The sequence below is a fragment of the Meleagris gallopavo genome, chromosome 29 (genome assembly GCF_905368555.1).
Source record: "Meleagris gallopavo chromosome 29, MGAL_WU_HG_1.1, whole genome shotgun sequence".
Taxonomy (NCBI): Eukaryota; Metazoa; Chordata; class Aves; order Galliformes; family Phasianidae; genus Meleagris; species Meleagris gallopavo.
In genome coordinates this window covers 2,539,247-2,550,025 of record NC_139432.1, presented here as the reverse complement: position 1 = coordinate 2,550,025, position 10,779 = coordinate 2,539,247, and the positions used below count along the sequence as shown (strand labels likewise).

General features: G+C 54.5%; 1 protein-coding gene across 1 annotated transcript; it reads right to left on the bottom strand.

The window, feature by feature from the left end:
- Positions 1-2,966: 2,966 nt before the first annotated feature.
- On the bottom strand, positions 2,967-8,039 carry LOC100543339 (myosin light chain, embryonic). The gene is made up of 7 exons (XM_003213039.5): positions 7,852-8,039; positions 7,229-7,256; positions 5,533-5,682; positions 4,907-5,080; positions 4,422-4,499; positions 3,798-3,841; positions 2,967-3,206 (listed from the first exon to the last, which is right to left on the bottom strand). The coding sequence occupies exons 1-6, from the start codon at positions 7,948-7,950 to the stop codon at positions 3,813-3,815; spliced, it is 558 nt and encodes a 185-aa protein (XP_003213087.1). The 5' UTR covers positions 7,951-8,039; the 3' UTR covers positions 2,967-3,206; positions 3,798-3,812.
- Positions 8,040-10,779: the final 2,740 nt, after the last annotated feature.

Below are 10,779 nucleotides of genomic sequence, written 5' to 3'. Positions count from 1 at the left end.
GGATCTCCTCCCACAGAGCACTGGGGGTACTGGCCCACACCTCTCTGATAATTCCATTCGTGTTATCTGTCATTAAGCCATAAAAAGTCATTCTGTAACGATCTACAAATCATTAACTGAAGCTTATCGGGTTGGGTTTATTTTTTTGGGTCAAATTTTAAACGGTGGAGCTTTGATTATGGAGAGCTTTTCCTTGGATATCCTCACAATGCAAAAAATAAAAAACCCACGGTGGTTCTGCTGCAATGCAGGGCTGGGAGAACAGCAGCAAAAAATGGGCAGATTTGTGTCCCTGTGACAATTGTGAGGCGTGGTGTCACCTGCAGGCTGACTGAGGGGCACTCAGTCACAGAATCATGGAATGGATTGAAAAGGACCACAATGATCATCTGGTCCCAACCCCCTGCTGTGTGCAGGTCACCAACCAGCAGCCCAGGCTGCCCAGAGCCACATCCAGCCTGGCCTTGAATGCCTGCAGGGATGGGGCATCCACAGCCTCCTTGGGCAACCTGTTCCAGTGCCTCACCACCCTCTGGCTGAAAAACTTCCCCCTAATATCCAACCTAAACCTCCCCTGTCTCAGTTTAAAACCATTCCCCCTTGTCCTATCACTATCAACAGCATCCAAAGCTTTGAAATAAAGCTGTGTGTGTGGAGCAATGGGCTCAGCCTGTTCCCCAGTCCCTTTGTGCACCGTTCTCTGCGTTTCTGAAAAGCGTATTTGTGAGATTGCTATCGCTCCAGCAGATCTGCAGGTGTTTGCTTTCAGGGCGTGGGCAGGCTGGCATGGGAAGGCAGCGCTCACCTCTAATGACAAAGTGTGTCACGCAGCAGTGCTGTCCCTGGGATGGACAGACACCTGCCTCCCAACCGGGTTGCTTTCGTAGTGTCATAGAATACTCCAAGTTGGAAGGGACCCATAGGGATCACTGAGTTCAACTCCTGAGCCATTTTGCCCCAAATGCAGTAGAACGTTTCCATAAGTAATGGTGGTATGTGCGTACATGAGTGTGCGTGCGTGAGGCTGCGTTCCAAGGAGCCCGCTCTGTTTTCATCATCCTTACCCCAATCTCTGCCCCTCTGCATGCTGAGAGCTCCTGGGGTGGAAGCTCTGTCTGCCTGCTGTTGCACAGAGCCTTCTCCTGACACCCAGGCCATCTTTGGTATGAACCTCTGCCTTATCACAGGCTGAGGAGATATGGCAACAGGCTCTCCCTAGAGTGGGAGGTTATTTTTTTACTTCTTGGAATCTCCTGGGCTTCCAGTGAAGTGTTTGAACTCTGAAAGGGCAACAGCCTGAACTGTTGTCTTGGGACATCTTGATCTGCAGAGTCGCCTGTAGCCATGCAGTTCTGTGCTTGAGGTCAGTGGGTGCTTTGTGTAAATGTCCATGGGACTGAAACCACTCCTCAGCACCCAGAGCTCTCTGTAGGAAGCTGGGCACAGAGGCACATAGAGGAGTACAGCTATGCAGAGATAGGTGTATGTGCTGTGCCTGTCCAAGCACATCATTCCAACCTGCCTCAATATGAATCTACTTCTGATTGCCCTGGAGAGACAGAGCAGATCCCTAGAGCACAGCATGGCTGACGTACCCCGGGGCTGCTGCAGAAGCTCGAGTTATCAGCCTTCACATTCTTCTCTAGTCCTCCCTGTCCTTTTCCACTGCTCTCTGCCTGCCTGCCTGCCTGCAAGAGCCTCTTTGCTTTTAATTTACAGTGTCATTCCTGTCTGCACAGGAGCTGGAGGCTGGAACGCGCTCTGTGTGCAGGAGCAGAAGCGCAGCCTCTGACTTGCTGAGGCAGGAACATCACAGCCAGTGGGGCCCCCAGCCCCTGCTGCACATTTCCTCTGTGGGTTTGGGCAGATCCTTTGCCTCTCTGCTCCTTTCCCATCTGTAACGGGAGCAATGCCGCTGCAGTGTCATGGCCACCATGACCCCAAAGAGCAGCAAGTGGTGTCCTATTGTGCCCTTTCACCATGGTCCTTTGCCAGGTTAAATCAAGGACTGCACTTTAAAAGCATGAAATGCCCAGATTCTCCCTAGTGGAAGCTGTAGAAATACCACAGACAGAAGCTAGAAATCTAATCTTGCATCTATAAACAGCTTATGTTGCTTTTTATGACCATTCATATCAAGCAGTGGGAATTGGAAGCAGCTGCTGCTCAGGCACTGAGCAAGTGATGGCTGAAACCAGCCACGCTGGAGGAAAATGCTTTAAACTGCCAGTCTGAGCCATGGAGTGAGGGCACTGGAATACGGAACAAAGCAGAGCATTATCTGCTCCCAGGTGCTCTACTGATGGGAGGGCTGAGTTATCTCTTATGAATTATTCACCACTTCTAAGGATGCTAGCATGATTTTTGCAGGTAGGAAGAGAGCTTCCAGCTCGCATTGCACAGCCCTAGATGGCTTCTGGCTGCAGTGTGTGTGCACCAGAGCCAGCCAGGGAGCACGGTCTGTCTGGGCTTTGTAGGATGCTACTCATGCATCAGAGTGGCTGCACCGAAGCCATCCAGGGAGCATGGCCTTGGCTGGGATATAGGATGCTAACCACACAGCAGCAGGGCCAGGCGTGTCCCTCTTTGCTCCATAGTGTTCAGCTTAGACCAGCAAGGAATGCTCTCAGCGCAACATGCTGTAAGGCAGATGGCTACAGATCCAAAGGATTTTAAGATGTGTCCCAAAAACAGGAGTGTGGGTGCTGCTTATCACCTCATGCTCACTTTTCTCCAAACCTTCCCTCCCCCAGCTGCAAGACCCTCAACCCACAGCAAAGTCAGGGAGATGAGCAAAGACCCTCACGCCATCCCTGAGCTCTTCCCTCCTATCTGGAAGCCACCAAACCCACTGTTTTCCCTTTCTTCCCATGCTGTGAGAGCATCTTGCCTCTTCTGGTTGCTGGGGCCTGAGCTCCCCGCCCACTATTTTATGATCAGCCCAAAGCCAAAGCAGAGAAACCACATAAGGGAGGATGAAATGAGGTTTAATGATGCAAATGGCACAGGAAAAACCTGAAAAGAATAATTTAAGGCTTAGAGCCAAGGTGCAGACTTGTCCCATTGTAAACCCACTGGGGCACGTTCATGGAGGCTGACTGTGTGCTTGTGGAAGTCCTCCGGGGGGACCTCTGGGGAAGGGGGGACATGGATGTAGGAATCTCGTGGTTTGTGGGGCTCAGATGGATTCCATCACCTCCAAGAACCTGGGAGAAAAGCATGGGAGGGATTAACGCAGTGAACCATTGCGACAGGAGCACCAGGTGAACCAAAATGTCCATAACTACAACTCCATGCCATTAAAAAACAAACAAACAAACAAACAAACAAACAAACAAACAAACAGTTTCATGCAAGTAGCTTTGTGTAGAATTAAACCTCCCTGGGAGCATCTGCCACCCAACCACCTCTGTGGCTGCACTTATGAATGGGGGCCGGGGAGAAGCAGATTAAAACCGAAATGAAACGAGTGCTGGCCCTTCAGAGCTCAGCCTTCTGCCTCCTTCGATTTTAACCTTCTGATATTTAAAGAGATTTGCAGAGAGAAACAAACAAACAAAAAGATTTTAAAATGTTAAATGTGTGTATTTAGCAGTTTTTTTGTTTTGTTTTGTTTTGTTTTTTTAATAATTCTTTCCACCAGTCTGTTACAGATGCAGTGCGCTGCCACAAACACAGCCTTGGGGGCTGCTGCTGCAGGGCTGCCTTTGGGTGTGGATTTGGTGCCTTCTGCCCCTGGCAGCTGCATGCAGGGTTTCCAGCCTTGCAGCAAACAGGGGAGACCCCGAGTGACCCACCTGAAGTTCCTCGGCTCAGCCAGACATGATGTGCTTGACAAAAGCTGGGGAGGAAATGAGAAATGAGCTCTCAGACACGCTGCGGGCTGTGCTGGGGGCACCCAGGGACAAAAGGGACTCACTGCAGCAGAGATGCCAGGACCTAGACGTCTCCTTCTGTTCCCACCTTTCATGTGCAAACCCCCCGTGAGAGACCCCCAACCACTCCTGGAGATAAACCACTGTCCCTGGTTATCTGAGGCCACGGGGGACAGAAACCTTCTTTTCCTCAGTGCTCTCCAATTTTAGGGGTTCCCAGACTTCACGCCAGATTTTCACCTCCTTGGAGCCACAAGCAATCTGTGCCTCCAAATGTTCCCAATTAGCTTCTGCTGTGAAAGATGCTGGCTTTGTTTATTTTCGATAGCTTAAAGCAAAACAGCACCAGGAGTGGGGATAAAACAGTCCCCAAACCTTTGGAAACTGTCCTCAGGACATCGCTGCCGCAAGCACCGTATTCCCACCCTGGGTGACACATCACAGCTCTCTATGGAAGATGGTCCCCACCTTCCTCTTGGGAATCACTTGAGTCCTCACAGAGGACATTTTGCACTCCAGGACCAGAGCGCTGTGTCTGGGATGTACCTTCGTAGTTGATGCAGCCGTTGGCGTCTTCTTGTCCTGCCATGAGCTGCTCCACCTCGCTTTCTGTCATCTTCTCCCCTGGAGGAGGAGGATGGAGAGGTGAGGGGAAGGCTCTCGCCCTGCTGCAACCCTCCTGTCCTTCTTCCAGACAGCCAAAAGCCACCAGAAAGAGGAGAAAGGAGTTGAAGAGGGGGTTAAAAAGGAGTTGTGCACTGCAATGGGCTGGGGGGTGCTGGTGGGAGATCGTGGAGGGAGGACCAAAGTGCAACCATTGGCTGATAGCTCAGGGTGACGTGGATTCTCCAGCTCCCTTGGGTCAGACATGGCTTAACACGAGAAAAGCCACATATTTGGGAGCCATCAATTCATTCTGGTGCGTGGGACCAACCAATTAACTAACTCAGCCAATTAACCCAGGCCATTTGCCCAAAAAGAGCTCACGGAGGGGTGGGTTTCTGTGTTGTGTTCCTTCCCAGGCAGCATACCCAGCGTGACCAGCACGTGGCGCAGCTCTGCTCCCATCACCAGGCCATTGCCTTCCTTGTCAAAGACGCGCAGCCCTTCCACAAAGTCCTCGAAGGTGCCCTGCTCCCTGGTGCGGGTGAAGTGCTGCAGGATGGGGAGGAAGGTCTCAAAGTCCAACATCTTCGTGTTCATGTCTGAAGGTGGAGGAGGACATGGGGTCAGAGATAGGTCAGCCCCCAAGGACCTCCTTAGACTTTTTGGGTCTCGTTTCCGTCTGAGCGTGGGGAGAGAAGGCTCACAAGGTGATGGGACTGTTGGTACATTGATAAGATGGGAAGATCCGTGCAAAGAGCACCTAAGTCCTCTGTCACCAAACTGTCCCTGCACTGGGATTGGATGATGCTGGTTTGCACCACTCAGGATCCCATCTGCTGGTATCCCTGCCAGCATCCCCGCTGGGACAGCCTATCCCTCGGATCAGTCGTGCTACAGGTGTGGATGGGAAGGAATTTCACAGGAATGAAGCCTCTCTGCATCACTCCTTTCCCAGTTCCTTCATCTCACCAGGCTCAGGGAACACGATCCTTCAGTGGCTCTCAGAGTTTACCTGTCCCACCCCATCCCCAGAGCCCCAGCATGCTGTCACCTTCTGGTTTGGGCTTGCCCAGCACCTTCAGGACCTCAGCGTTGGTGGGGTTGTGACCCAGGGCCCTCAGGACGTCCCCGCACTGCGCGTAGGAGATCTGCATGGCTCCCGTGGGCGTCCGGTCAAACAGGCTGAAGGCTTCCTTGAACTCTGCGGGGAGGAAGAGCTCAGCTGTCCCTGCCTGCGGCCGCCCCATTCCCACCCCACCAGGAGCAGGGTGGGAGGAGAGGGAGGGACGCAGATGTGGTGGGTGCCCTCTGCATACATCGCTGTGCACCCAGCCCTGGCACTGAGCCCTGAAGCTCACAGACTCCTTTAAGAAGTCGCTTGACTCCTCCAGCTGGTTTTGCCACCCCCAAGGAGCTGGATGGATGAATCCCGCTGGGCTTCTTGCACCACCTTGAGCACCAGCCCTGGCTGCAGGCTGCTGTACCCATTGCAGAACATCCCCTTCTCTCTTCCCCTCCTTGGCTCCTACAGACCACTCAACCCTCCCTCCACACCCCAGTGACGCCTGCAGTGCCCCATGTGCACCACCAGACCCAGCCAGGTGGGCACTGTGTGATATTGCTGGTGTGTAGGGTCACCATATCCACATCCCTGCTTGGAAGGATGCAGGCGATTCATTTCCAAGCTCAAGTTATCACCTTTAGAGCGTTACCTTTTACCTAGAGGAAGGAAGCCTAGATTAGCATTGTTTTCCTGCCTTACATGATGCTTTTCAGCTTCCTAATTTACTGCTGGATTTCAACTTGAATACAGACACTGACTATGCATTGGCTATATGTTAACTGTATGCTGACTACGTGAACAGCCACATGCCTGCACTGCTCAGAGCCTCATCTCTGGTTCCTCGTTGCTGTTGAGGTACAAAACGTGAAGAACTCAGTTCTTCAAGATCCCCCCATTCCTTCTGTTCCTGGGTGAAGCCACGAGCTCCAAACTTGGTGCCCGGTGCCCATTTCCCCAGCAGCCCCACGTGAGCAGGCAGGCGTTGCTTTTCCTGCAGCGGATGCTCTGCACGCTCCTGGATTTCATCCTGCTGCCTCCGAGCGGCCAAGTGGGCCAGGTGTGTGATCAGCCCTTCCAGCCGGTCCGTGTGGACGCTCAGAACTGAGAGCTTAATGGCCATGGCGTTAATGAGTTCCAGGTTCTGGTCCATCTCCTTGGCGATGCTCAGCAACAGCTCACTGATAGCAGAGCAGCTGCTGGGTGGGATGGGGCGGTCATTGTCTTCGTGTGGTGATGGAGGCACGATGGGCTGGTGGATATTTTGTTCGGTTGGCTGGGAATTCCTGTCTGGGGCTTTGGGTTTTCTATTTGGCATCTTTGTATCTCCAGCTGAGCGTCACCATTCCCCTGAATCTGTCCCCACAGTATGGATCTCTGTGTCCCTGTGCTCTCATTGACCTCACAATGCTTCTATCGCTACAGGTGACACCCAGGGGGGGCTGCCACTACCTGCAGGTCCCTGGACACTCCCTGATGACTTACTGAGGGGGAACCCTCGGCACAGAGCAAAGAGCAGCACCCCTGCACCCTGCTGCCTCAATCCCAGCCAAATCCCCACACTGCTCCCCGTCACCTCTGCCTCCTCTCCTGCCTCCCCCTCCCACCGGTGCTCTTTCCCACCTCCTGCTGCAGAAAAATCCCCCATCGAATGCCATCTGTGGGGGAAGGCGATGCCCGCGCTTACCTTCGATCTGCTCCGCAGCGAACTCGATCTGTCAGGGGAAGAGAACAGAGCATGGGGACGGTGCTGGGAGAGTGAAAGGCTGTGCCCAGCCCTTGAGCATCCCCTGCAAGCTCTGCAGCCTGCTCTGGGCGGTGGCTGTGGCCATGCCGTGCCCAGGGATGTTCCCACCCTCCCCACAAAGCCGCAGTCCTCATGGAGAGCCCAGCGAGGATGCTCAGCCTGTGGGTCTGTGTTGGAATCCCTTTTCCAGGGATTAAACAGCCTCTGTGCCGAGCCCGCTATTAACAACCTGCAGCTGGGGCTTCAAAATGGAACCGTATCCTGGGGAATCGCAGCAAAAAAAGCAAAAATGTGAGGACTTGCACAAAAGATGCTGCCAGACGGAGGAGGCGATGCAGGGGGGAAACGCCTTACGATGGAGGCGGCGGGCAGCAGAAATGTTTTCTATCGCTGCCGTGGGCTCCCGGAGCTGCGGGGCGTTGGAATCAGCACAGCATCCTCAGCTCAGCACCGCGCAGCATCACCGGCGGGGCGATGCTCCCCTCCCAGCCCTGGCACTCACACTGCCCGCCTGCCGCCGCGCGTCGCCCATTGACAGAGCCATGCCGCCACCCCGTGCTCACCTTCACGCTTTTGGGGTCGAAGGTGAATTCCTTGGGTGCCTCTGGGGCTGCGGCTGCTTTGGCCGCGTCCTTCTTGGGGTCGGATTTCTTGAGCGGCATGGCGCTGGGATGAGACCTGCCCGGCGGAGCGATGCGAGGCGGGGGCTGCTGCCTCCGTTATAAACCCAGCCCTGTCCTCACCCCGCAGGGGCAGGCCGGCTGCTGGAGCAGCTGCTACTTACTATAAAAGGAAGAAAACTCAAACGAGAGGGGCCCCAACTCGACAATTGCCCATTGTCATCGGCTCCCGCGCTGGGGGAAGCTGCTCGGGCTGCCCTGGATGCTCTGAGTTCACCCGTGAGCTTTGGGATCGTGAGAGCTTCCCCAGGTGGTGGACACCCCCGGCACCTGCATTGTGTGGGGCCTCCACTGAACCCTAAACTCGGTGCCTGCAAGGAAACAGCTGCATGGGAGCGGCTCTGGAGGAGCTGGTGGTGCAAGCATTCAAACCTCAAATTCTTTAGTGGGATTCATTCCCCCTGCGTGTCCCCATCGGGTGCTGACCGTGCTACCTGGAGGGGGGAGGTTTCCAAAAGCAGCTTAGCTTTATTTTTCATGGTAGGGAGATAAATAAAGTCTCTCGTGCAGCAAGGGATCGTTCTGACAGCTGGGAAACTCCTGCAAAAGGGCCAAAAGGATCCACTGGGGCTCAGCAGCTCAGAAAAATGGCGCAAAGATCAAACTGTGACATCCTGACCCATCGCTTAAAGTATGGCATCAGAACACGGGTGGAGGAAACAGCAGTTCTGAGAGTTGTGGTAACAGAAATAAAGGGGGGAAAACCGTTTGCAGGGGTTGGGAGCATCTCCTGGGGTGCTGCATGGCCTCATTGCTCCATCCAGAGCATGCAGGCATTGACTGCTGGGTGGAACAGGTCCTGCTCAGGCTGAGCCGTGACACTTGTAGATCTGGGTTGTGTGCATGAGGGTACAGAATGCAGCTGCAGATGTGTGTGCCCTCACCGGGCTGAGCAGGACCTGGGCAGCTCCTCTGCTTTGCTCTGCTCCTCTGATCCCTGCCCAAAATGAAAGGTGCACGTGGTCAGGGAGATGGGCTGCAAATGCTGACCTCTGCTTCCCACTAAGAAGAAAACTACCCCAGAAATTAAACTTTGAGCTTTCCCATCCAGAGCCCCCACAGCCTCTTATAGCAGGGCGCTGCTCGATGCCAGCTGTGCCACCAGCGGGGTCAGGGGGGTCCTTCAGAAGGAGGGAAATTTGCTGCGTGCCATCACCTGCTGATTGCCAGCACGGATGTGGGGGCTGCACGATGGGGCTGGTGGGTGTCACTTACTGTGATTGCCTCTCTGATCTCTGTGTAATCCAGTAAGCAATTTAGCAGAAAACAACATGTTTTGCTCACTGCAAACTCCAGGTCTGGGTCAGCTTTCACGTGCAGTGGGAATCCAGTCGCCCCGTGCCTCCCCTCCATCACCATCAGCCCATGCACAGCACAGAGCTCCAGTGACCTCCCTCACCTGCAGCCCTGCTCAGCAGGAGCTCCTTGGCCACAGACCAGCCCCCCAAACACCACTCCTGTTGTCACACACTTATCCCATTTCCTGTCCTAAAAGCCCCACAACCTCCATGAGCCAAAGAACCGTACCACTACCCTCAGAGCACACTTAGGATGGGGGTCTAAATAGGGCCAGGGTGAGGGGCAGCTGCCAGCTCTGCTCTGTTCCCTCTTGGTTTACAGCTGCATCCCATTGCAGTTTTCCTCTCTGGTTCAGTCAGAGTGAGCAACAGCAGCTCTTGGGATCTGCTTTGCTCTCTCAGCTATCAGACAGACTTTTGCTATCTACAGGAACCCAGCAAAGCCCGACCTCCTCCATGCAGCCCCTGGTCAGGACCAGAGCTCTGCCTGGAAAACGCAGCAGCAGGGAGGCCCCCAGCTCTGCCCTGTGCAGGGCTTTGCCATTTACAGAGACACCCAGCCATGGTTTGGGGTCCTGCAGTTCCCAGGGTTTTGCACAGAGGTTTTGAATTTTGGCCCCATCCCGAGGTCACTCTGCTCGGGGGCGAGGATCATAGAATCATAGAATGGCCTGGGTTGCAAAGGACCGCAATGCTCATCTGGTTTCAACCCCCTGCTATGTGCAGGGTCACCAACCAACAGACCAGGCTGCCCAGAGCCACATCCAGCCTGGTTTTGTCACCCGTTTTGCCATTTGGTGGACACAAATTGCTCAAGCCAATGGGGTGGTGGGAGTGCGCTGGGTGTGGGCATGATCCCCAAATGGGACAGCCCCAGGGCTTCCCCATAGGGTGATAAGGGACTGCAGTGATGGGGATGGTGTCGGACCAATGCTGGTGTGTGCCCAGACGGTGTGCAGCTGTGCATGAGATGCTACAGGAAGCCCTGGAGGGAGTGGGGCTGATCCCTGATCCCAAGAGAAGGAAAAGGGTTAAAGCAGTGCACAGAGATGCTCACGTGTCGCACCCTCTGCCTCCCCACCTCCAGCTGCACTCCCATTCCCTCGGCTCCTCAGAACCAGTCTGGGGCTTGGGGTTGTGGGGAAATGTGTGACAGCTGAAAAATGAGCTGCTGGGCAGCGAGAGACGATCTGAAAGGAGGAATCTGCCTCGAACGAAGAGGATTTTAGCACCTAGGGCTGAGCCAACAGACCTCTGCCATCCCCATCCCACTGGGAACTGTTTGCACACTCTCCAGGAGCAGCTTAAAGCCAGCGGGACACCAGCACTGGAGCAGGCGAAGCTGTGGAACAAATCCCCAGCATGGCAGCCCTGTGCAAGCCTCCATCCCCATAGAACTGCCCCACTGACACCTCGCCTCCATGGGGACGGGGTTTGGGAAGGCGCTCCCTGAGGATGCTGCACCTCATCCCACACCTCAGCTCACCCCATAGCCTGCAGCACTGGGCTGGTG

Bases quoted from the DNA above. Each gene is read 5' to 3' on its own strand.
- LOC100543339 (XM_003213039.5), bottom strand. From the start codon at position 7,950: ATGCCGCTCAAGAAATCCGACCCCAAGAAGGACGCGGCCAAAGCAGCC. The intron at 7,257-7,851 runs GTGAGCACGGGG...TTCCCCTGACAG, and splicing joins TCGACCCCAAAAGCGTGAAG to ATCGAGTTCGCTGCGGAGCA. The intron at 3,842-4,421 runs GTACATCCCAGA...TTTCCTCCCCAG, and splicing joins CGGCTGCATCAACTACGAAG to CTTTTGTCAAGCACATCATG.